General features: G+C 36.5%; 1 protein-coding gene across 1 annotated transcript in view; it reads right to left on the bottom strand.

Annotated features, from left to right (window-relative positions):
• The window catches only part of SEC63 (SEC63 homolog, protein translocation regulator), a 67,162-nt gene that overhangs the window by 5,744 nt on the left and 38,401 nt on the right, over positions 1 to 23,017 (bottom strand). The window contains exons 9-18 of the mRNA XM_042803091.1: positions 21,815 to 21,909; positions 19,082 to 19,214; positions 17,876 to 17,968; positions 11,185 to 11,339; positions 9,268 to 9,415; positions 7,405 to 7,487; positions 5,667 to 5,726; positions 5,268 to 5,426; positions 4,376 to 4,534; positions 3,335 to 3,436 (exon numbers count right to left, since the gene is read on the bottom strand). Coding sequence (XP_042659025.1) covers positions 3,335 to 3,436; positions 4,376 to 4,534; positions 5,268 to 5,426; positions 5,667 to 5,726; positions 7,405 to 7,487; positions 9,268 to 9,415; positions 11,185 to 11,339; positions 17,876 to 17,968; positions 19,082 to 19,214; positions 21,815 to 21,909 — 1,187 coding nt within the window. The remainder of the gene's footprint in view (positions 1 to 3,334; positions 3,437 to 4,375; positions 4,535 to 5,267; positions 5,427 to 5,666; positions 5,727 to 7,404; positions 7,488 to 9,267; positions 9,416 to 11,184; positions 11,340 to 17,875; positions 17,969 to 19,081; positions 19,215 to 21,814; positions 21,910 to 23,017) is intronic.

Genomic DNA, 23,017 nt, shown 5'->3' with positions numbered 1-23,017 from the left:
AAAGTAAACGCAACTACATCACAGTAAAGCAACAACATTCCTTCATATGTTTCGAACAACAGGCATTGAGAACAGGACAAAAAAAACCTATTCATACACTATTTAAGACCAGAATTTGTAGAATTATAAGAAGCCCTTTCTATGACTATTCCAAGTGATTCTCTTCATGAAAAACTGTCCCATGTGATTACTAAGTATAAGTTATTTTATCTATAAATTGTCGATCTGCTTGACAGCTGCAGCAAAGAACAATCTTGTGCAGTCTAAGTGTTTATTTCCTAGCCAAGGAGCCTCTAGGAATAGAAGGATGAACAGTGTAAACAGTACAGATGAGTAAGAACTACAGAAGCTAGATCCATTACAGAAATGGGTACTTGCCGTTCTGGGCCTATAAGAACTCTGACCACAGGAAAAAGGATCTGCATTTGTATCAATACATCATTTTTGATGTTACCAAAACACTGTGCTGACTTACTATACATTGTGTATGCTTCCATCACTCTCAGTGGCAAGGAATATTTTTTTTTTTTAGAACAAAGATCAAAACTGTCAACTGAATTTTCACAAAAACTGGTAAAAATAACAGCTATGGGGGGAAAGAAATACCAGAACAAACAACATTCATTGATCTAATGCTCAGAGGAGTCTACAGAGTAAACTTTTGGGAAGTAAAGCCCCTGACCCCAAAGTGCCACTGTTTTTTCTTTTTTATAGAAAGGACAACTGTGCAGGAGTGTCATTTCCCCTCTCTTATTGGGTGGAATTTAAAGTTTATGCCTGTGAGAATCTGGCAAGCTAACAGGCAAGCGGGCAAAATGCCCTTTAACAGATGGGTGTAAGCTTTGGCATGCCAGGGAACCAGTATGTTCATGAAATTGGAACACCAGGGCCAGTTTCTACCTAAAAATGTCAAAACTGCAATCTGTGCAGTTTCTGAATCCGTGGATGTAGGAGCAGAAGATAATTATCTAGGAACCTGCATAGATTAAAGATGTATCTCTGGCAGAGGAATCAACTGCCCAAAAACTTAGATAAAACAGTGTTAAGGCTACATCCCACATCCTCAGAATAAGTGTATTAGGCTCAGCTACACTAAAACATCTATAAACTCTGGAAATAGATTCACACACCTGCAGCATTTTATCCTTAACTCTGTACCTCTGAACTGGCCATGACCACAAGACCCCTAATACTCTAAATGACAGATGAAAAAAACAAACAGAGTATGACAGATTTTGTTCTTCAGATGTTGCAAATCAACTCCATCTGAACATGCTCCCACTGCAGCTACAGCACCAAGTACAGCTGCATTCAACTTTCAGGAAACCAGTGAAGAGAGGTTGGAAAATTTACAGCTGCACTATCACGAGAGAATACGTGTGTATCTTTCAAGTTCAAGCATTCAGCTCAGATGTAGGTTTTTGGTTGTCTTTGGTTGGTTGGTTGGTTGGGTTTTGTTTGTTTTTTTTTTTTTTTTTTTTTTTAAGCATAGTACTGTATATAGGTTTTATCACAAAAACCCATCAGCAGCTTAAGCAGCTCTGTACAGAGTAAGCATAAGTGAAGTCTCTGAAGGAACCCTCAGTACAGTGTAAAAAAAAAAAAAAAAAGAGAGAGAAATACAAATAGTTAGCACCCCCATGGCACTGGACACAGCACATACTCACTGTTTTGAGTTTAGACTGATGACCAGAGCCAGCTGCCTTCACAGCAAGGAGGCATTAAGACTCTGTTGCATATTTGACACGATCTAAGGCAGCCGGAAGAGCAGAATGCTAGTACACCTTTTTCTGTTACACTGGTGTACTGCTTGAAGCTGCACTGAGAGATGGGAGGGTACCTAGCAGTGTCTGGAAAATACAGCATTAAGATGAGCCATTGCAAAACTAGGATGTCATAAAGCCACACAGTTCTCAGCTAAGGCCTCCAGGAAAACAGTTTCTTTGGTTTATTTGTGTATCTTGTCTGGCTCCTTAGCAACAGGTCTTGCTTCCCACACTTTGCTTTCTAACGATGGCAGAACTAGGTAAAAACATCAGGCACGGTATGATCACAAGCATGGGAACAAGAGAGTATATTTTGCACACACTCTACAGGCGTAGACGTAACAAGCTCTACAGGACGCAGACATAAAAAGCCTTGGGAACTGAAAACAGGGAGCAAATACACAGTGTCTTCCTTTTTTCCTCATGTTTTCCTGTTCTTCCCCATCTCAGTTGTCTCCTTTAAACTGCAAGAGGAAGCATAAGCCTTGCATCCCACCTTCCTGTTACTGGAGATAGCACGACACGAGAAAAGAGATCCTAGGTTAGTTCCCTAGCCAGACAGCAGGGAAGCAAAGGAAAACCCTCTGAACCACTGGCCTGGAAAGAAAGTGTGGCCAAATACTCTTTCCTCCTGGTTCCAATCTGGTCACCTCCCAAAGACTTAACTTATTTGCCCACAACACAAAGCACACACTTTGAGAAATCCCATCTTTTTCAAGTTGTGTAACAACTGATCTATCGGAACATACTTTCAACACCAAAGGCTCAGCCTATACTCAGCCACCACCCTCAGATACATTCCTTTCTCCGATACCCATCCACACCTGATCTTCTGGTTTTGAGCTCTGTAGGAAAGATTGTTCCACAATTGGCTTCCGCCACCTTGCAGACTACGCTGTGGTAGAAAGACAGCTTTGCCAACCCTCTCCATCTTCCACAGCTGCACACCGTGTTGCCACTAAACTGCTGTCTTGAGGCTTGTGTTGAGGAGACAAGCAGCAAGCCAAAACAATCTGCTAATCCAAATGACCCCCAAACTCTGTCACTACTGTTAACACAGGAGGTGTCAGGAACTCCTCCCCTCACAGGAATTTGCAGTTAGATAAAGAGCAAGTAATACTCTATACCCCTTACCTCTGTATTAGAGGCCCTGATGTGCTTTCACGTTCCATAGCAGAAAAAAAAAAAAAGACAAGGACTATAAATTAGATCCCTACATATCTGAAAGATTTCATTCTGAACCTATCTATATGTAGCAGATCACAAAAAAAAAAAAAAAATCACACTTTAGCATTACTGCCACCAAAAAAATGAACCTTAAATCCTACACAGTTTGCAAGTCTCTCAGAACTGGATAGAAAGACCATTACACTAAAGTTTTTAGGAAAGTATCTGAAGAAGTTTAAGAGGATTTTATAAATACAGACTTTTTTTTTTAAATTAAGATTAGCAATTCTTTTAGAGTATTAAGACTTTTATTATAAACTCAGCAAAAATATAAAAAGAGCAATTCATTTGAATTATATTAACTCTCATGTTTCACAACTATAATGTTTTCTATTACTGACCTCAGGAAAAAAAAGACTGTAAACAGGATGCGTTATCTTTGACTTCGTTTCAAGAAGGGCTCGTTCCTTTCTCTGTATACTTTGCTGTAATTCTTGCCACTCCTGCCAAGGACAAGTTTAAAGAGTTACTGTGCATTACCCATCTTTTGCATTACAAAAAAGAAGAAGAAATTTTAGCCCATGGAAATTATATATATATGACAAGTTCTTGTGCTACACTACACATTATAAAAGGGAAAGTCACATAGAGATTAAGTTATACAGTAAGATTAAAATTTAAAAAAAAGTCAAGCAACAGTAAAACTAAAGCGACTATTCATGTAAATATTAAAAAAAATCAAAACACCCCAACACACAGATCTGCAGGGCTTGCACACATTCTTCAACACTTCCTTCTACAGCACTGCCTATAAACACTCACTACCTGAGCTGTAAGAGTTCTGGTTACAAGCTTGATGATTCTCTTCCCATCAGAAGCTTACTGTCACCCTGTAAGGGACTTCCAGCTGTCACTCTCAAGTCCTCCACTGCACCTGTGGTGCAGAAATCATCTACCACCACAATGCCTCATTCTCAATTACAATTACAGTTTTGAACGACTAACAGTTACTAGAGTTTAGTAAGCACACGTACAAGTTCCTTCAACTACTCGTTGCTTATAGTATGCATTATGCAGTATGCAACAGCCACTGCATGTAAAGAACAAAGTTCAAAGGAGAGGCTTTATTTCACAAAATCTGCAGCAACTAGTAATAAAATTAAGCTGAAAGAAGTATTACATTCTTTCACTGAAGTTAAGCTATTTTTCTCATGTCATTTTTAAGTTTTCTGTCTATGCTGTAAAGACTTTTCACTGCTCTCTCTGAAACAGACTTGCAATGACAAAGCTCTTATGCCAGAACAAGGTCTGAAAGCCTCTGGAGAACTGATATTACTCCTTCATCCTAGTGTTGCCTAGCCTGAGGGGATGCCAGAGGATTAAAATGCATTTTCTCTCAACCCCAGAGGGAACATTACCCTTCAAGAAAGAGTAAGGCTTACAGCTTCATCATCTTTGTTTTGCTTCTCATCTTGTTCTCTGTCAGAGTCTCTGTCACTTCCATCATCTTTTTCACTCTGAGAGTCCCTGTTTGTTTCTTCTTCTTCAGATTCACTTCCTTTATCAGAGATCTCCTCTTCTTCTTCTTTTGCAACTACTTCCTAATGGGAAATAAAAAATAAAACACCCAAAACTTCTAACTTAGTTTGTCTGCATTATTGCAGTACACAGCATTCACAGCACCTGTCTTAAGGTCATAGCCCTTATTTCTTATTTTGATCTACACTCTTCTTGTGTCATAGAGTATTCCTACAGTGAAGATTAATCTTTTTCACCTCATGTGCTAAGAGAATCAGGGAAGCAATTTTCCTTCTCCATATGGCACCCATAACACGAATAGGAGAAAACAGTATTTGATTCTGGGGTTGCATTTCAAAAAGTCGTAAGAAAATTAGAGAAAATATAAGAAAGTACCTACAACATAGCACAGAAGGTGGAGAAAATACCATGCAATGGGAACATAAAGGTAGTAAAGCTACTTAATTTACCAGATGAAAGTCTCATTTCAGTATATTCCTTTAAAGGAAAAGTAGAAGGTAAAGAAACAATTCACCTCCCAGAAGGCAGCAAAATAAGAACTAGTAAGAAGGGACTATGAAGCCAGAATTCTAAAGTAGTTGGGCATAACTTTCAGCAGGCCACTGGAAACATTACTATGGTGGTTCTCTGATTATTTTACCAGTAGTTTTTAAACGTAAAGAAAAAAATGCTATTTTAGAAGATATGCTTTAAAAAAGCATAGAATGAAATGTAACAGACAGATACAAAACCCCTATTCGATTAGGAGTGATAAACTGAACAAAATATTAAAATATGAATGAATCTATGAGCTACCCCATTAGCTTGCTTTTGCTTCTGCTGTTTCGGTGGCTGCAGCGAAGGTGGTACAGGTTTCTTTTTCAATGGCTTCTTTTTCTTTGATTTTGAAGCTTTCTTGGTTCCCTTATTCTTTTGTTGCCATCCTTTACTCTTAACTTTGTTGACATCTCCTTGCTGTAGGAAAGCAGTATTTAAAATATTTATTCTGTTCATTAAATTTCAGGCATTCACTGTACTTTAAGCATTTTAAGCTGAGAACCAAAGTTAGAAAGCATAGCTCAAGAGACACTGCAATAGGCATTTCTAAAAAAAAAAAAAAAAAAAAAAAATGCTTGAGAAGCACACAATTAGCAACTCAAGATCTGAAAGGAAGTTCTCCTTAGCTAGCAAGAATAACATTCATTCTTCACTTACCCCATCTTCTGTTGGTTGCTCTTCTGCTGCACATATAGACTGTTCCTTTTCAAACACTTCCTGGTTAGAGAAAGGTGTGAAAACTATTATTGCCCTTCTGTATCAAAAGGAGTAAATTATTATTTTATATCTGAACTTAAACTAAATGACCTTATTCAGGTCTGAAGGTTTTACTCATTATGGCAAATTCTTTTATCAGTGACAAACACAACAGGGGATTAACAGATCAAAATGAAACACCATTTTGAACATTTGGTCTAGCATTTTTCCATCACTAACATTACAACGAAATTTAGTAACAACGTATTATCTTGTTCCAAAGAATCTATTTGTTTCATAAAGCACAGAAATCCTGTATCACAAAAGCAAGCAGTAGGAAAATGCAAATCCTGCTCCAGTTGCCAGAGCATTAAAAACTTCAACAGCTGCACTGCTACTCAGGGACACAGTACAACAAATCAAACCAGAAATATGAAACGTTAAGACAAAACACAATGTTAGTATTATGTAGACTAGAACATCTCTACGCTAATAGAAGTTTTTCATGCATTTCTTTCTTCAAAGCATACTATATGCCATTACGGAAAAAAAAAAATTCAGTCATAAGGAGCTGTTTTATATAAAGATGGCAAATATGAGATAACACCACAAAAAAAAAAAATCATATAAAAGGCTAGCTCTAGTTTTTAGATCACGTATCTCAATTCCAGACTGCCTAGTGGAGTTCACATAGAAAACATCTTAGATGAGTTTTCTATATACTGTCAGACGTTTTAATTTTTAAGTACAGTTCAATATGCTCACAGCTTCCAGTTTACTTCATTTTTAAGATCCAGCATGGTGATACAGTGTTTCTACCTTCTAACTACTGCACCCTCAGTTATTGACATCATGAATCCAGAATTTCCACAGCATGAACACATGGGGTACTTAGATATACAGACTGCTTTCTGCTGACCTGGCTTCAGTGGTTAGTCTGGTCCTCAACTGTAGTGCTCATGCTTGTATGCCTTACCTTAGAGGCACAACTCGACCCTTGCTTACTTAGACAATTATCCGAATAGTACAGATGCAAAAATTGACACCATAGGCTTTGTCAGCTAAAAGTTTGTTTAGTTTCTGTGCATTAAGATATTTGTTCAAAGAAAGTCACTGCATTTTAAGCTAAAAAAATAAGTACAAGTCAGAAGTTTAATTACTAGGGTGTAGTACTATTTTGGTTGTGCCATATTGCTACCCATTCGACAGTCTACTTTCTTCATGTGGCACTGGTGTACCTCCTTTGTATTACATCTATTCTGCATTCTGCTGGACTGAGTTTCTTTCATAAAAGAGTCTAAAACACCCCAAGAGATCTGCAACATTATGAGCCCACATAAAGTGAAATCAAACACTGTCCTAAGGACTTCAGTGAATATTTTATTCTAGTTCAAGAACTAAGTTTCTGAACGTGTCTTTTCCTGACGTACAAATCTCAGGGCAGTATTACTTGCCATATTCTTTTACTGTTCCCTAGACAACTGCAACGGGTCAGATTGAACTTTGGTTTGATTCCAGGAAAACTTTCTCATTCAGAAACAAAAACATAAGGGAGGATTAAGAGCACAAGCTCTCAATTTCAAATCTTAATTTTACAGCTATATTTACAAAACACTATGTTAGCTTGGAAAGGAGAAATGTCTGTTTATTAGCATATACTTGCAGTCACCCTGAAAGAACAAGTATTCTTAATACTTACTGCCATGGTCTGTCTCGTTAGCGTGACCAGAACAGTGACAAGAGAACCTACTGTAATATTGTTGCTGTCTTCGTCATCCAGAACTAGTATAAAAGGAAAAGCAACACACCTATTAAACGTCTTTAAAGCCTTTTTTTCCATTAAACATTGTTTCTGCTATGTCTAAATATAAGCACAGAAATTCCAGCATTTTTAACAAAAAATAATTTCAACATATTATTAAATAAGTCTCTTACAACCCCAAATATACTGTGAGGATCAGGGCTGGTAATTCAGCAAACTGTAACACATTGAGTTTGAATTTTTAATTGTATGAAAGTTAGAAAATTCAAAGTTATAGCTGCTGTGGGAACCATAACTCTGTAATATTGTGCATTATATATTAAAGCATAAAACTTCAGAAACATGAAATACCACACATGACCAAAGGGACCCTGTTATATTTGTTCTGGGAATCATAACTTTGATTTTCCTTTCATATGATTAACAACTCAATTTCAATGCCACATTAATAATCATGCATTTAATTCTTTTTTTTTAAGTATAAGGCAAAGGAAAATAAAAGAACAGCAATGATTATTTTAACTAAAACATCAAGCATAAAACCCACAGGAAAGCCACTGAGGAGTTTATATCTGCAATCTATGAACTGGAGAATGTCCCAGGTTGGGGAGGAATAGAGTTATATCCCAGTGTGGAAAATGTATGGCTACTCCCCCTCGAGAAAGGAGTTTTACTATTCACTAGTTTTGCATATATATTTTATATAATGGTAATACTGAGCCAAACAGGAAAACATACGCATTGTTTAATCCTCCATACCACACCTGAGTACAGTTATGTGACAAATGAAACTACAGGCAGAAAAGTACAAAAAAATTTGCTTGCCAAATTATGGGAAGGTACTCCAAGACTGAATTTTAAGCAGATTAATTGGACCATGTACAATCCTGTGCTACAATAAGATAAAGTTCTTTGTTTCGTTGTTTTTTAAAAAACCAAAACGTGCATAAGCAACATTTAGAAATACCAACATTAACAGACACATTTGCTTCCTTAACGGGTATTTCCATTAAACATTTGCTGCTCAGAGGGCTATGCATAAGCCAAATTACAAATTAGGCTACCCAAACAAAACTTGCCACATTTTGAATTTGATCACTGTAACCCCAGTAACAATATGAATTAGAAACAAGTATTAGAATAACCGTTCAGATATCTCACATTTGCTAGCACTAACTAGAAGGAAAGGAGACCGCAGAACCAATTCACTTTCCGTTGAAAGGCTGCCTAACAGGAACTGCTTAACAATATACCTAATCTTCAGAGAGGAAGAGTATTACACATTCATTGAAACAGTGTGCACAAAAGGTAGCTAAGCATAGCATGGACAAATTCTGCCAGATATAAAAACTATACGGGGATTATTACAAAGGAACCCATGAATATTTATTCACTCATTGGGGTCTCCAACTCAGAATCTCATAAAGGACTCTCCATGCTGGAGTAAACCAAGAATAAATTCTAGAATAAGCACAACTTTTTAAGATAGCTAATAAAAGCAGTATTTCACCAGAATTTCACATTGCTCGTGAAATATTAAATCAACAGATGAAATATCAGATAAGCTCTTGTAAGAGAAGCAACTGCCACCTTGGGAATCTGTGAAATGTTTCAGTGTACTCTATCTCCTCAGACCATAAATCTCACGTACAAGAGCCCGCCACTCAAAAAAGTGTGTAATTTCCAGGCCACATAAATAATGGAGAGTCATGTTTCAGCATCCTCCAAAATCTTACTGCCAACAGACTATCAAAATGTCAGAAGAGCGACATATACAGAACAAAAGGACCTCCCACTCACCCTGTGGTTTTATATCCATAGTGACATATGGAAAGCTGCCAAGAACAGCCATAACTTCATCATATTTCTTATCTTCTAGGAAGTGCAGTAAATTACGACGATCAGAACCTTTCAAACTCACCAAATCCTGAATACTTTTGATTTTATACTGAATTCAAAAAAAAAAAAAAAAAAAAGAGGAAGTCACATGGTAGCAGAGAACACAGTCCACAAATTCTTGATAATATATCACTTGTGTCACCATATTACTAATATATATGCACCATTTGATTTGTTCTTATTAAAAAAAAAGCATACTTTAGGAAATTAGCAAGTGTATCTTTTGAGAAACAATAAAACAAAGAGGTTGCATTCAAACCTGCTAAACAGCACTGCTCTGAACACTGGCGAGTTTCTTAGGATGTCACCCCTAGAAACTAGATACATTTCTTATAAAACTTTTATTTCATCCAGCTTTTTCAGAAAGCTAAGCCAACAAATCTTACTAATCAGGTTCTTTGTTTAGATAGAGTACTTCAGCGCTTTGAGATTTATATCAGCAGGAACAATTAAGTACAAGTTTGTTTTGGTTTGTTTTTTTTTATACTGAACTGCAAACAAATCTAAACCTACTCCTTTTAAGATTTGCAGAGCAGAGCTAAAAGGATAAACCAAACACAGATTTGTCTGACCACTTCATTACCTCACCATTATAAACACCATTTTTTTTATTCATCCAGGTAGAGCTATCATACCTCCAATCTGAGGGACTATTTGTGAAGACCTCAATGCATGGGAAACCTGTACAAACAAGTGTAATAAACTGGTCTCTTCCCTCTTTCAGATGAAGGACAGGTAGGATTATGAGATAAACAAGTCATTGATTCGTGTACCTAGTTATACTGCACATGTCAAAAAATACATCTAAAATTGCATACTTTTTTGTATTCTCCCTGTAGTTTGTGGCTGGATTAAGAAAAGTGTTTGATACCTATAAGAGAATGATTCTTCTACTTCATCCGAAGGAAAAGACTACTTACTATTTGATGAACAAGCATCTTCAATGGGGATTAAAAACAAATGCAGTGCTTAAGAATTCTTTTTCTTCACACTAACACAGAAGCATTTAAACACCCCCTAAGGCTGTAGTTAAAGCTAAACAAAACTTCCATTAGATAAAAAGGGTATTTTTAAGACTGATCTAAATTAACCATTGTAATAAGACTATCAGAAAAGTCAAGAGCTTCTACTGGAAGATAACTGGCTGTTTCTAAGCAGGCATTCCCTGAAGATACACTGCCATCAAACAAACAAGCAGGTTTGAATACAGTCAGTGAAGAAACATATGGAGGTATTCAGACAAGACTTTTTTGTCCTTAAATTCCACAAACACCAACACTTACCCAACTACAACTACACAGCGAGAGCTTTATAAAGCATCTTCTTTCATACATAAAGGATCACAAAATCTGAAATAGTTCCCACAGTAATTTATATTTTTTTTCCCTTTTATGAACTCCTCTCTGCTACCTTCCAAGTATATTTTCTATCAAACTGATTAATAATGACAGAAAGCCAAACAAGCCAAAAAAAAAAAAGAGTCCCACTAGGATATTCCAGCTACATTCTGGAAAAATATCAGATAAGAGATAGTACCATGTAATAAGAAAGAAACTCTGTTTCTTTCATTTGCAAGGTCAAGGTAGACTGATCTACTTTTACACTTACCAGATCTCTGATCTTCATTCCCACCTCCTACCTGAGATGGACTTTAAAGAAACAAAAAGTGCACAGATCATCTAGGAAGTATTGGACTGAATTCTTGACAATTTTATTCTCTTAGTTAATTTATGACCTTGCTTCCTTATAGGCAAATAGGTAAGAGTAGTAACAGAAAGTGTATTAAGAGGTTACCAAGTATCATTTGTAGTTTTATACCTTTTTATGATTGGAGACTCGCCTAAGATTATCCTCTTCGATGTGAGGCAGCTGCAAAAGGGGAGACTTGAACTGCTGAAGTCCCTGGACAGTCATCTGGGAAAGCTTCATGCAATTTTCCAAAGATCCCAAAGATGGAGCACGGAACTCCCTTTCTTGGGGAGAATGACACAGACAACATCATCTTTTTTTTTTTTTTTTTTTTTTCCTTCTTACACTTTTACAGTGTATACGTGTATAATAGCCTACAGAAACCTTTGTTTTCAGTCAACCAAGGAAAAGAAAGACGCATCTTAAAATATTCAGCATAATTAACCAGGCAGGCTTTTTCTCTCACTGCAGTCACATAGCTCAGCAGACATTTTCTTCCCTCTATTTAGGCTATCACATTTGAACACGAAGGGAAAGACTTCCATCTAACACAGTCTCGGGAAACAACAGCACAACGTATCTATGCAATTATTATAGACAAAAACTCTACCATTTCAGTTTGTTCTTGTTTTGGGTTTTTTTTTTTAAAAAAAAGGGAACATCAAAACCAACTTGTTTTTAATTTGTATGTTATATATATGTGTGTGTAACGCGTTCAGCTCTATTTTGTAAGCTTATCATTAAATACAGTTTATCATTAATCTTTTACAATAAATCATTTATAAGATTTTCATCTTGAGAGATGAACATAAAGATAGCATCCTATTACATGCAAGAAAAAACTACAGGTATAACTGAAGGTAAGCAGAGAGTATTATATTATGTTAGAAGGCAGTAAGAATAGCTGTAAAGATATCAAGGCAGGGCTTTTGTAAGTAAACCCAAAGGTTAAAAGGGGTGTCTAGGCAAACACCTGTTCGACTTTTCTTTTAGATAGAAATGATCTATAATTCCTTTAACTTTTTAAAGTACAAAAAGGTATGCACCCTGCATAATTAAAACAATTATAAGATAGACAAGGAGAAAATCTTAAACAGATCAGAGCAAAATTAAAAAAAAAAAAAAAAAAAAAACACGTCAATTAATACCCTTCATCATGTCTGCAAAGAAATGAAAAAGCAAAGCAGACAGGTTTCCACATACAGCTGTTTAACTTTGTTAGATAAGCATCCATTCATAAATAAGACTTCTCAAAACCCTGTTTAGAAAACTCATTTCCGAACTCCCCTGCAGCAAGTCTGGAATTGGCAATGTTCAGGTCACTCTCTATATACTTAAACATGAAACAGAAAAATCAGTTAGATCCTCTTCAGAGCGCCAAGAAGAATTTAAGCTACTTAAATCTTTTCTGAACTCATAGGTGGCATATGAAAGAACGGAAGGCAATTTACAGGAGGCACCTGTAATTTATCCTGCCTGTCATTTTATTTAAGAATCAGTTTATATATTTTCCTATACTTTAAAACCTTGTCTGAGAAACAATCAACCTTTGTTTACCTTGACTGTTACAACTATATTCTGCATATAAACACATAAAAGTAAGTATGAATACAAATATCTGTGTGCCCATATACACAAATATATATGTATACAAATATGTGTATTTGGTATGGACATATTTGGCTGGTATCAGTATATCTGGGACACTACAACAGGGGCATAGAGGCATCTTTCACTAGCTTGATTAGGCAGATGGTCAGAAGGAATACGAGCACTCTGCTAGGGCTGTGTGATCGAGCTTATCACACTACCAAGGCAACTAGGGACAAGGATAAAAACAGGTTTACTTACACCTGCCTGACAAGGCAGACAGGCTGTACCCTTTTGGTCAGGTGCAGGTTACCAAAACCAGAACTGCTGAACGTTTATTCTATGTGCCAGTGGACCTATATTTTGATAAAAAGCAAGTTTAATTTTAAAACATTTTACAAAGGAAGCATGAAAAGGTACTAAATCTGGCCAAAAAATGCCAAATTTGATGTCTTCAGTATGTTTTCTCCTTCCTTTACACCACTACCTTGCTTCAAATTTATAATCAGCTACTAGGGCATGTTAAATGCACATGAAAGATCACTGTCACCTCTGCTCCACCTGTCCCTCTCTCTTCAAATAGCCTGTTTCTTCATTAATTACAACACCAAGCTATAAATATAATCAGCTATCAAATCACATTACATGGCAGGACTTTCTTTTTTTGAAGCCAGTATATTAATAAATACCCTGAGGATTATACATAATGCAAAGAGAAAAATAACACATGAACAGAACTATCCAGCTAGACATACTAGTAAGGAAGACGTCATTTCTACCTCAACAAAACAAAAATAATGGCAAGACCAATTAAATAGCACAAAATTTACTTTCCATCTTACCTATCTTCCATCTTCCCTGTAATTTTTTTGGCCACTGCTAAAGAAAGTCACAGGAATTTTAAATTTTAAAAAAAGCCCATACTGCAAACCAAGTTACGGAAGGAATACTAAATATTCTCTGACAAACTGGCTTTTGCAGGAAATTCACCGAGAGCTCTGAAGCCACAGAGTACTAGTCAGAGTAAAAATTCTTTTTCTTAAAGCACTGACTCATCATCCAGACGACAGTAGAAAAATATTTTAATGACGCTGGAGAATAGAATTTTGGTTCCCTAAAAATAACACAGGACTTTATATTCCCCAACAGTGGATGTGAGAAGAGACAGTACAGCTTTTAACAACACCCAACTGCCCCCACCATAAAACTTATGTCATTACTGCACATGTTTTGACAGCTGCTGCTTGTCAAAGTGCACAAGACAAGACCACCTTTAATCTAAGGTCATAAAGTCATTCAAAACATATGAAATTCAAGTAGGCAATCACACATTTAAATGCAAATCATAGTTGCTTGTGAAGGAATGGTATAAACCTGGGTCAAACCACAACCTCCACATTACACTGCAGCTTCCAGTCTGAATTAAGAAATGCACTTTGACTCGACAGCTGAACTGACACCTAACCTTTCTGCAGACAGTTACAAGAGCACATTCCATGTTTTTGGCAGCAAACATCCTGCTTGGCAGGGAAGCTATCTACTTATGAGACTTAAGGATGACCTCAAAGAAGCCATCAAGATAACTTAGACCCGCTGATTATCAACCACCAGTTAATTGTCACAAAACAATGTAGGCAAGCAAGGGGTGCCACCAGAGCAAAGCGCGTTTTCAGAGAGCTGCATATAAAAAATAAAGTCTCACAGACTATGTGGAAATCAGGCTAGAGAGCAAATGATGTTTTATCCAAAAGGTAGCTCACAACTGTCACATTTTCCATCAGGCTGGAAAAAGCTTAGTAAGTAAAAACCGACTGGACCAAAGTGAATAGTATCAATTTTGCTTTTATGAAAGCAAATTAGAACTGTGCCCTGCAATTAACAAATCCAAACAGTAACAAATCCAAACTCATCTGCAAAGAATAACAGCTCTATTAAAAATTAAGAAGTAACCATGATTAAACAATTTTTATTCCAAACCTATACTCAATCTTGACAGGTTGCTTCTAGTGGGCTTTGATAAGAAAGGCAGTGACCATGGCTTTTGTGGGAATGCATAAGCAGCCTGAGGTACCACGTTTTGCTGTCGGGGGGGGCAGGATGCTTGTCCCTGTGAAGGGCTCAGACAGCAGAACTTTGTAAATCTCATTCTGTGATGTGCTGCCCTTCGTGTTTCTCAGCCTTTGTTGCATCTCCTCCAAGGACAGCTGACACTGGACCAATAGCTGAGTGCTATATGGACATTTTTAAAATTAAATAGAAAAACAAAGTGCCAAGATTCTGAAGATTCATCTACAAAGTATGCATAAATAGTTACAGATATTTTTAAGCTAATAATAATTCAGGATATTTGAAAGACATAAATGAATGCAGTGCAAAATGAGACTCATCACCCCACCATCAATTTAGGTTTCACAAAGTAAGATTTGTCCCCAAAATATTTCTTTAAATAATATTAACACATGCCATCATCATTGTATTTTCACAGATTAGGACTGCTGAACATCTATGGTTAATTATAGCATGGGATAATTTTATGTACCCTGTCAAGGCTGATTTGAGTGAAAATTAGAACTAACCCCCATAAACATCTGTACTTAAGTTTTAAGCTACTTAAAATCATGTTAAGATGACAGATACACAAACAAAACAGTCTCCCAAAGATGTCAGTATCTAATTTTTTTCATATCTAAAAAAAAAAAAAAAAAGAAAAAAACAACACCCCAACACTGACACCTTTTCAATCTCCAGTTGTTTCCCAACAATAGTCTTTAGGGGGGCAAAATTCTCTCTACATATACTGTTATCAAAAAGTGGGGCAAATTTTTAATTTGCTAAGTGACAAGTAGCAAAAATGGTGATTTTTCTTTAAATGAATGACCAAAATTCTGAAACGGTTTACTTTCAAGTCCTCAAACGCATTACTGTTGGCCTGATGGGCAACTGTTAGGTACCACCTTCCCTTTAACGCTTTGTGCTGAGAGCACTGGCATGAAAGTGAGAGGAAATGTTTGGTACAAATTTCTGAATACTGAATTTTAAATGTTTGGAAATAATTCTGAGAAAACCTGCTAAAGAAATACCAAACAAATCCTCAACTATACCTATGATACACTTCTACTTTATGAGTTTTTCCAAATCTATGGAAGTAACTTCTATCGTACATCATGACAACTATAATTCCTCATCCACTTTCACAGACTTACTGAGGTTGGCAGGGATCATGAAAACATCTAGAAATTGTTAGCAGTACAGGTTATTTAGGTTTGGGTTTTTAATAACCATTACTTCCATTTCACATGCAAATGGAAAAGTAGTCTTCTAAAATATTATTTGACTTTTTAAATTTAAGCTAAAATCTAAATTTTCTGAAACTTCAAAGCAGTTTATTAAATACACTGCATCTATAAGTAATCATTTTATTGTCAAATTAAAAAGGTATCTCCACGTATATACGTAATTAGAGGAGAATACAGCTACTTGGAAGTCATTCAAGTTGTAAGGTATATTATATACTCTGATAAATATCTTATTTCAGCCTTTACAAGAAGAGCTGCAGGTGGTTTTCACTTTTCAAAGACTTCCAGTTCTGTTGCATAAATAAAAGCTTCTGGCTGTATTATTTTGGTTTCATTTTGCACAAGTGAAAACAAGTATTTGTAAACTGACTAATATATCATAGGTCGCATTAAAAAAAAAAAATTCTAGAGAGCTAAAGTATTTCTATGAAAAAAATTTATCCAGACTAAACAAAAAAAAAAAAAAGATACACCTATATTTGTCATATGCATGGGCTTATAAACAAGTAAAAAGATGTCTTCATTCAAGTGCTTTTCATAATTAGCTGTAACACATGGACTTGGTTCTGCTGAGATATCAAAACTTAAAAACAAACAAACCAAAAAGCAAAACAAATGGAAACAAACAAAAAGAGCCTCAACACTTCCAAAACAGCTACGTATCTTTTTATTAAATAAATTATTTAACTATTAAGAAGTTCCACATCATTAGTTTCCTCACCTTAAATCTGTACTGGAGATATCTTTGTAATTTAGTTACATTGCTAGTCTGGAGAGTATTCACAAAAGCATATCCAATATCTATCCACAGTTGAGCTCTTAATATGCTACTCATTTGATAAATATAATCTAATGTTAGGTGAAGATTACTTCTACAACGAAAAATATGGCTACTGCTTCCTTCCAGGTTTCAAGTTTTCTCCCCAGCAGTCTTATAGACTAGTAAAGGTGGGGTTTAAAAAAGAAATAGAAACATACCTAATCAATACCTCTTTCTAAAATAGGACACGCAAGCCAGCATGCAACAGCCTTATCTGCTCTCATCCCCTCTCTCATACTTCGTTTGTTTATGAAGCACAATTACCAGCACCACTTGAAATAGTGCTGGGAAAGATCTTCCCCAAAACCATTCTTATTCGGAGGCTATCAATGCTTGTTAAAGGAGTTTTTGTCTAGTCAAGATGAACCAATGAGAATTATTTGCCTGCAAGCAAAATGGTCCCCAGTTGGGCATAAAAAAAAAACGCCTTGCCTATGTTGGTTGCAGTAACGGAATGAGAACCAAGTCTTTGTTTCCTTACACTGCATGCAACCACCTTCAGCATAATTTCCTTTTTACAGTAAAAATGAAATGCTTAAATATTACATTTCAATTAAATTGTAATTTCTATGGCAATTATGGCAAAGTGCCTGCAACTACACATTCAGCAGGGAAAAAAAAAACCCTACATAGCAGGCTCAACAGCGTAAGACCCGGCAATGGAGAAATATGAGCAACGTACAAACAAATGACAGAAAAGAAAGGAGTCAAAACACAAATGACACTCCTAGCAGAAAAGGAAGAACTGTAAACGTGCAAATTAAAAGACAAACGAACGCAAGGTTCAACATGTCTTATACTAAGTGCTTTGCTACCAAAAATGGACCAGATTTTTAATAAAAAGGTTTTCAACCGCATTTAAGCAGAAACTGCTAATTGCAAAAATTAGACGGTGAACACGGATACTCAAGATTTCAGAGTAGGGTTTGGTGGTGGCAGCCGCATCTCAATCTTCAAAATGGAGAGCTCGCTCATTACAGTGAAAAGAGCAAAAGCGCATTTAGGCATTTCTAAATATCACAGGTTAAAATTCCCCAAAAAAACAAAGACTTTAAGAAATACTGCAGTGAAGAATCATATTTATTAGTTTTAATTTTACAGTTTCTTTTCTTACCTTCCCGGCTTCGAGCCATTATTATTAGTTGGCAGATCACATTAATCATTTCTTGAAGTAGTGCAGGACTCTTTTTCAGAATAAACTGCTGATCTGCAAGACATAACTGGCTGCAATTATGCTGCACTTCTATTAGGAAAAAAGGTAACAGTTTACATGAACTAGACATTTAATGGTGCAGTCTTCATTTCTGTTCATTCTTGTTTTATTGAAAATACCACTTTATTCACATTGACACATCCATCCGTAACATTCCCTAACAGAAGAGGAAAGAGCGAGCGCTAAGAGAGAACACGGATTTTGTGTACCAGACGAACAGCTTCCACACCAAATGAAGAAGTACTTACTAGATCCATCTAAAATACAAACAGGGTGGCACAGACAATTTACCAGGTTTATTAAAACAGCATTAATTTTTTCACATAATCACATGTTAAAAAGAGAATTTTTAAGTGAAACACCAGTTTTGGGAAAAACATTCTTTCTAAAGTAGTAACTACTTTTGAATACACATCTGTGAAGTTGTAAGTACAAACAATGGCAAGGAAGAGGATCTATTTTTAGTGGCTACTTAAAACTGATCATTTTTCTTTTGGAACAAAATGGAACATTTGAACCAAATCATCTTCATTGTTTAGCTGGTTGGTTCAGGTCTCTCTTCCCTTGCGTTAGAATATAAGATGTCTCAAGTTTGCTGGTCAGCCTAAGAAACAAGGAGCTTCAAGTTTGAAACTTAAGAACCGCATTTAGAAACATTTCAGTTTGTATACTTACAAGTAGGAAAAATTGCAAAACACAATTTCAAAGTTCTAATATTGTCATTCTTGCTTTACATAGTGGGGGGGAGGGGAAAACTCCAAAAATAATCATGTAATAGAGAACAATATTATGCTTATCTTTGATTTCTTTGCTCTGAAAAGCAAATGCACTTCATATGTTTAACTTTTCATTTTATTACAAAGAAAAAAAATTAGGAAAGTCACACTTGCAGCCAAAAAGCATTAAAAACTGGGATTTTAATATTACAGGGCTATCAAAAGAATGAGAAAATGCTAAGTAAATGTTTCAAAGTCATTAAATTTGAAAAACTAGGTACACTGCATAGAGATTATTTAGCGTGCAACAATGGACAAAAAGTATAAGTAGCATAGTGTGCAATGTGTTGCTTTATTTCCAACAATATCCAATTAGAGGAAAAGCCATTACCTTCTTCAAGGACCTCAGGAACTTTCATCCTGGAAAGATGAGTCAACAGCAGAACTCTGGCTTTCAGGCTGTAAGGGCAGGTGAGTGGAGGCTCATTCTTCTTTAAATTTATGCCACCAATTTCTCTGATTAGCTAAAATAAAGTAGTTAAATTCAAATAGCCATTCTGGTGCTAAATTGAAACAAATACAGGAGAAGTTTACAAGGAAAAAAAGTTACATTCACAAAAGAAAGACTTTAAGTAACATTTCCCTGGAAGGTTCTGTAGAGATGAACATTAGTCATTTTTATTCATAACCCAGCTCCAAGAAGTCAAGAAGTATCTTTAAATGCCTTTTTTCAGTGTGGGGATGAAGGGAGAAAGTAAAGATTTGCACACAAGAAACTTGCCTTGAGTAACACTGAGTGAATTTGTATCGATAGATAAAATGTTTTTTAAATCCAGTTTTATGGCCAAGGTTTACTAGATTCAACCACACTTCTAAGGCATTTATATTAAACTCAATATTGCACTAGCAACAGAATCATCTTGAGACCTTTCACCCATCAAGACCTCACCAACTTCCTCAGAAATAGTCTCAAGTATCACAGGAAGAAGGGTTTTAAGCCTGAACCGTAGGCTGAAGATCAAGTATTTTAACTTATGAATAAGTAGCACCAACTTGAAAAAAGGGTGGTATTCTTCAAACAGGTGTCTCACCTGAATATGCTGAAGATTCTGGAGGGAGAGGCTGCAAAGCTGAGTAACAGAAGCTCTTAGTTTGCAAGAATCGATACACGGCCTTTTTTAGGTCAACAAATCACCCGAGGGGAGACTGAGATTCCAAAATCTCCAGCGACAAAGGGAAGTTAGGACAGCAACAGCCAGGCTACACTGACCTTTGACTAGTCTTTCCCTACACATGTCAAAAAGATCTAACAAGAAGTTTCTTACAAGCACATCCTGGTATAACACCAGACCAAGACAACTAAAACTTTGATAAGAAAGCTTTTATAAAACGTATTGGTCACTGGGTTTATGATAAAACAGTGAAAAATGGAAACAATGATGATGGCCCAAAAAGCAGGATACACTAACAAAAATTATTAGCAATAGCCTGCTGTACTGATGCTTTTGACACTTGTACTGCCATATACTAAGAGAAAAGAACACAGATGACACTCATGACTGCAGCTTTAGAAATGGAACAAAATCCAGTAGTATAAAATGCAAGGTCATGCACTTGCATACTAACAAGAACTGCAGCTCAAAGACGGAAGCTTGTTAGCTGGAAGACAAGAATACATAAAATGAGAGAAATCCAGAAAACTGCAATCCCACACTAGTTGTATTAAACCACCATATGAAACAGCTGTGGAAAACAGTACGCTGAAAGTTATTCCCTGCAGAAATACAGGAATAGCAGTGCCACCGACTAAGGCACTGCTAAGACTTAACATGGACTGTGCACAATTCTGAGCAGACAAAATAAAAAATAATGTAAAATTTAGAAATACATCAACTGGGGAGAGTACCCTGTTCAGCACGTAGCAGAATGAGGGAAATGAAGAGCCTTTTGGGAAAGAGAGGATTAAAAACCAGCAGCTTTTCTAGCTTAGCAAAATGAAGACAAAAGGAACAAATGGGCTGTTGCTTCTGTCTATAAATGCAAGAATCATTTAGACTCGAGAATAGCAATGGCAAAAATTGTGGATATAAACTGGTCACAAACACGACTCCTAACCTACTAGAGCAACAAGTTCTAGAACAGCTTCTTAGTAGGACGGGTTACAGGAGCATTTACTGCCTTTTAAATAAAGAAGGCAACGTAAATGTAAAGGGCTTGCACAATGCTAATGCTTGCAAGGGCACGGGAGAAGAACCAGTGACCCAGGTGATCTCTCCCCACCACATGCTCCCAAGCACAGTGCCTGCTGGAAAACCACAGTTCCAGCTCCTTCTTTTCAAAGTCCACAAGTTTATGAAGAATTTGTAAAAGAGACAATTAAGTAAGGAAGTATCTCAGTCTATTTTCTTTATGTTTGGAACATTAAAGTATGTTTACAGCTTGAAAATTCAGTTGCGTGCATGCAAAGGTGAAATCTGTGAGACTATCCCCCTTCATTCTGCAAACTCAAAACATTTTTATTGGAGCATTTTGTACACTGTGCTTTAAACTTCTTAAAGCTAAAGCACTAGTTTCTGATAAATACGACTTCCTAAAACTGTTAGCAATCATTATTTGCCACAGTATGCACTACAGCACCTTTGTTGAGAAGACTGAGGAAAAATAAAAGGCAAGCAGAGGGGAACTGACATTCATGGAGGAATTAATTCAGACATTAGATGATAATTTTATTTTTATATTGACATATTTAACCAGATATGTGTTAATGATTCAGAAGAACTTTATCAAATGGCGATCACCACCTTATATCAACACTCAAAATTTAAAGACTACATTCTAACTCCTTATTTAGTTCAGCCCTTCCCAAAAACCCAACCCAGCAGGCTAGACACTAAACTGGTTCCATTTATGCTAAGTATTATCACCAAATACTGATTTAATTATTTTAAAAATAAAAGATAGCAAGTCTAGTTTCTAATTTCTATTTCCGAAGAGATACAGTTGCATCTCAACAAAATTAATGCCTTGAGAATCTGAATTCTATCAGCCTGTCACCTAGAAGTGCCATCTCCCTCCTCCTTTGAAAGGGTCAGTTATTTATAAAACAACTCTTGATATAACTAACCTGTGGTATTTGAATGTTGTCTGCTGGTCTGCTTGTAGCATCTTTATTGTACTGAGGATCAAATTCAGATGCCCCTGCTAAAACCATAATAAGCCCTGCAAAGATAATTGGAGGCAGACAGAGAAAATGTCAGCAACATCCTATGCCACTGAGTGATTTCTTCAGAACCCTCAGCCATAAAACTTATTCCCACTTTTCTCCCAACAACCATGAATATCTATGTTCTCTATGTAGCGGATCAGTTACTACTGCCACAGGGCAAAGGAGGCAAAAACCAGTGCCTGGCAAAAGACAAAAGAGATCACTCAAGGCTCCATTTTGCATGGCATCAAGTCCAGCATTTGTCCCTAAATGTCTTCACAGGAACACAGTTAAGCTTCTTTAGGACTGGCAGACATCACTGCACAGTATTTGCATGCTCACAGAACCATTCCTCTCAGCAATTCACGCACCTGCAGCAGCACCACAATCTGTGTACTGGAGGAGGAGGTGGGAAGAACAAAATTTCAACTCAATTTTCTGTTCAGTCAGCATTGAAAATTTACCATCCACACACACACACACACACACCCCCCCCCAAAATAAAATCTTTTAATTATTAGAAAAGCAGTTCAATAAATACCCCTGCAAAAAATTCTCATGAAGGTAACAGGGTAATTGACTGCTCTTTTCCCAGTGTGATTAGCAAAATCCATACTACCTCAAGAGACACTGTTGTGCAGTTAAGATGAAAGAGGTACACAATGGGGTATTTTAGCCCCATTGTGAGCTTTCTGCTCATGAGCATACCAGACCCCTCAGCCACAGACAAGAGAAAGCTCACCCCATCATTTGCTCCACTTAACTTTTTCAGCAATAGTTACTCAAGCTTCCTTAAATTTTGAGCAAGTTCTCATTTGAGCAAGTCAAAGCTGGTTTTGCCTACTTGCGGTGCTCAGTGAATTCCACCTACTAACAATTAGTCAAGTTCCCTGAGCACCCATTTTCATTTCCGTTCTCAATTATCTATTTACTTCCTGAGCAGAGCATATCAAAGAGTTTCAGGCAACTATAAATACTTTCCTATTATTTAAGATCCACAACTGTGTGAATCCGCAGGAAAGGAAGTTTAAAAAATTCGTTTGTCCTGAAGCCTAAAAAAATATCTAAAACAAGGCAAGTCGTGCAGCTTTGTCTCACCTATTCCCCAGCCCAGTTTGGTTG

The sequence above is a fragment of the Tyto alba genome, unplaced genomic scaffold (genome assembly GCF_018691265.1).
Source record: "Tyto alba isolate M040663 unplaced genomic scaffold, T.alba_DEE_v4.0 Super-Scaffold_40, whole genome shotgun sequence".
In the NCBI taxonomy this organism is placed as follows: Eukaryota; Metazoa; Chordata; class Aves; order Strigiformes; family Tytonidae; genus Tyto; species Tyto alba.
Note: the sequence above shows the minus strand (reverse complement) of the source record. Positions and strands in the feature narration are given on the sequence as shown.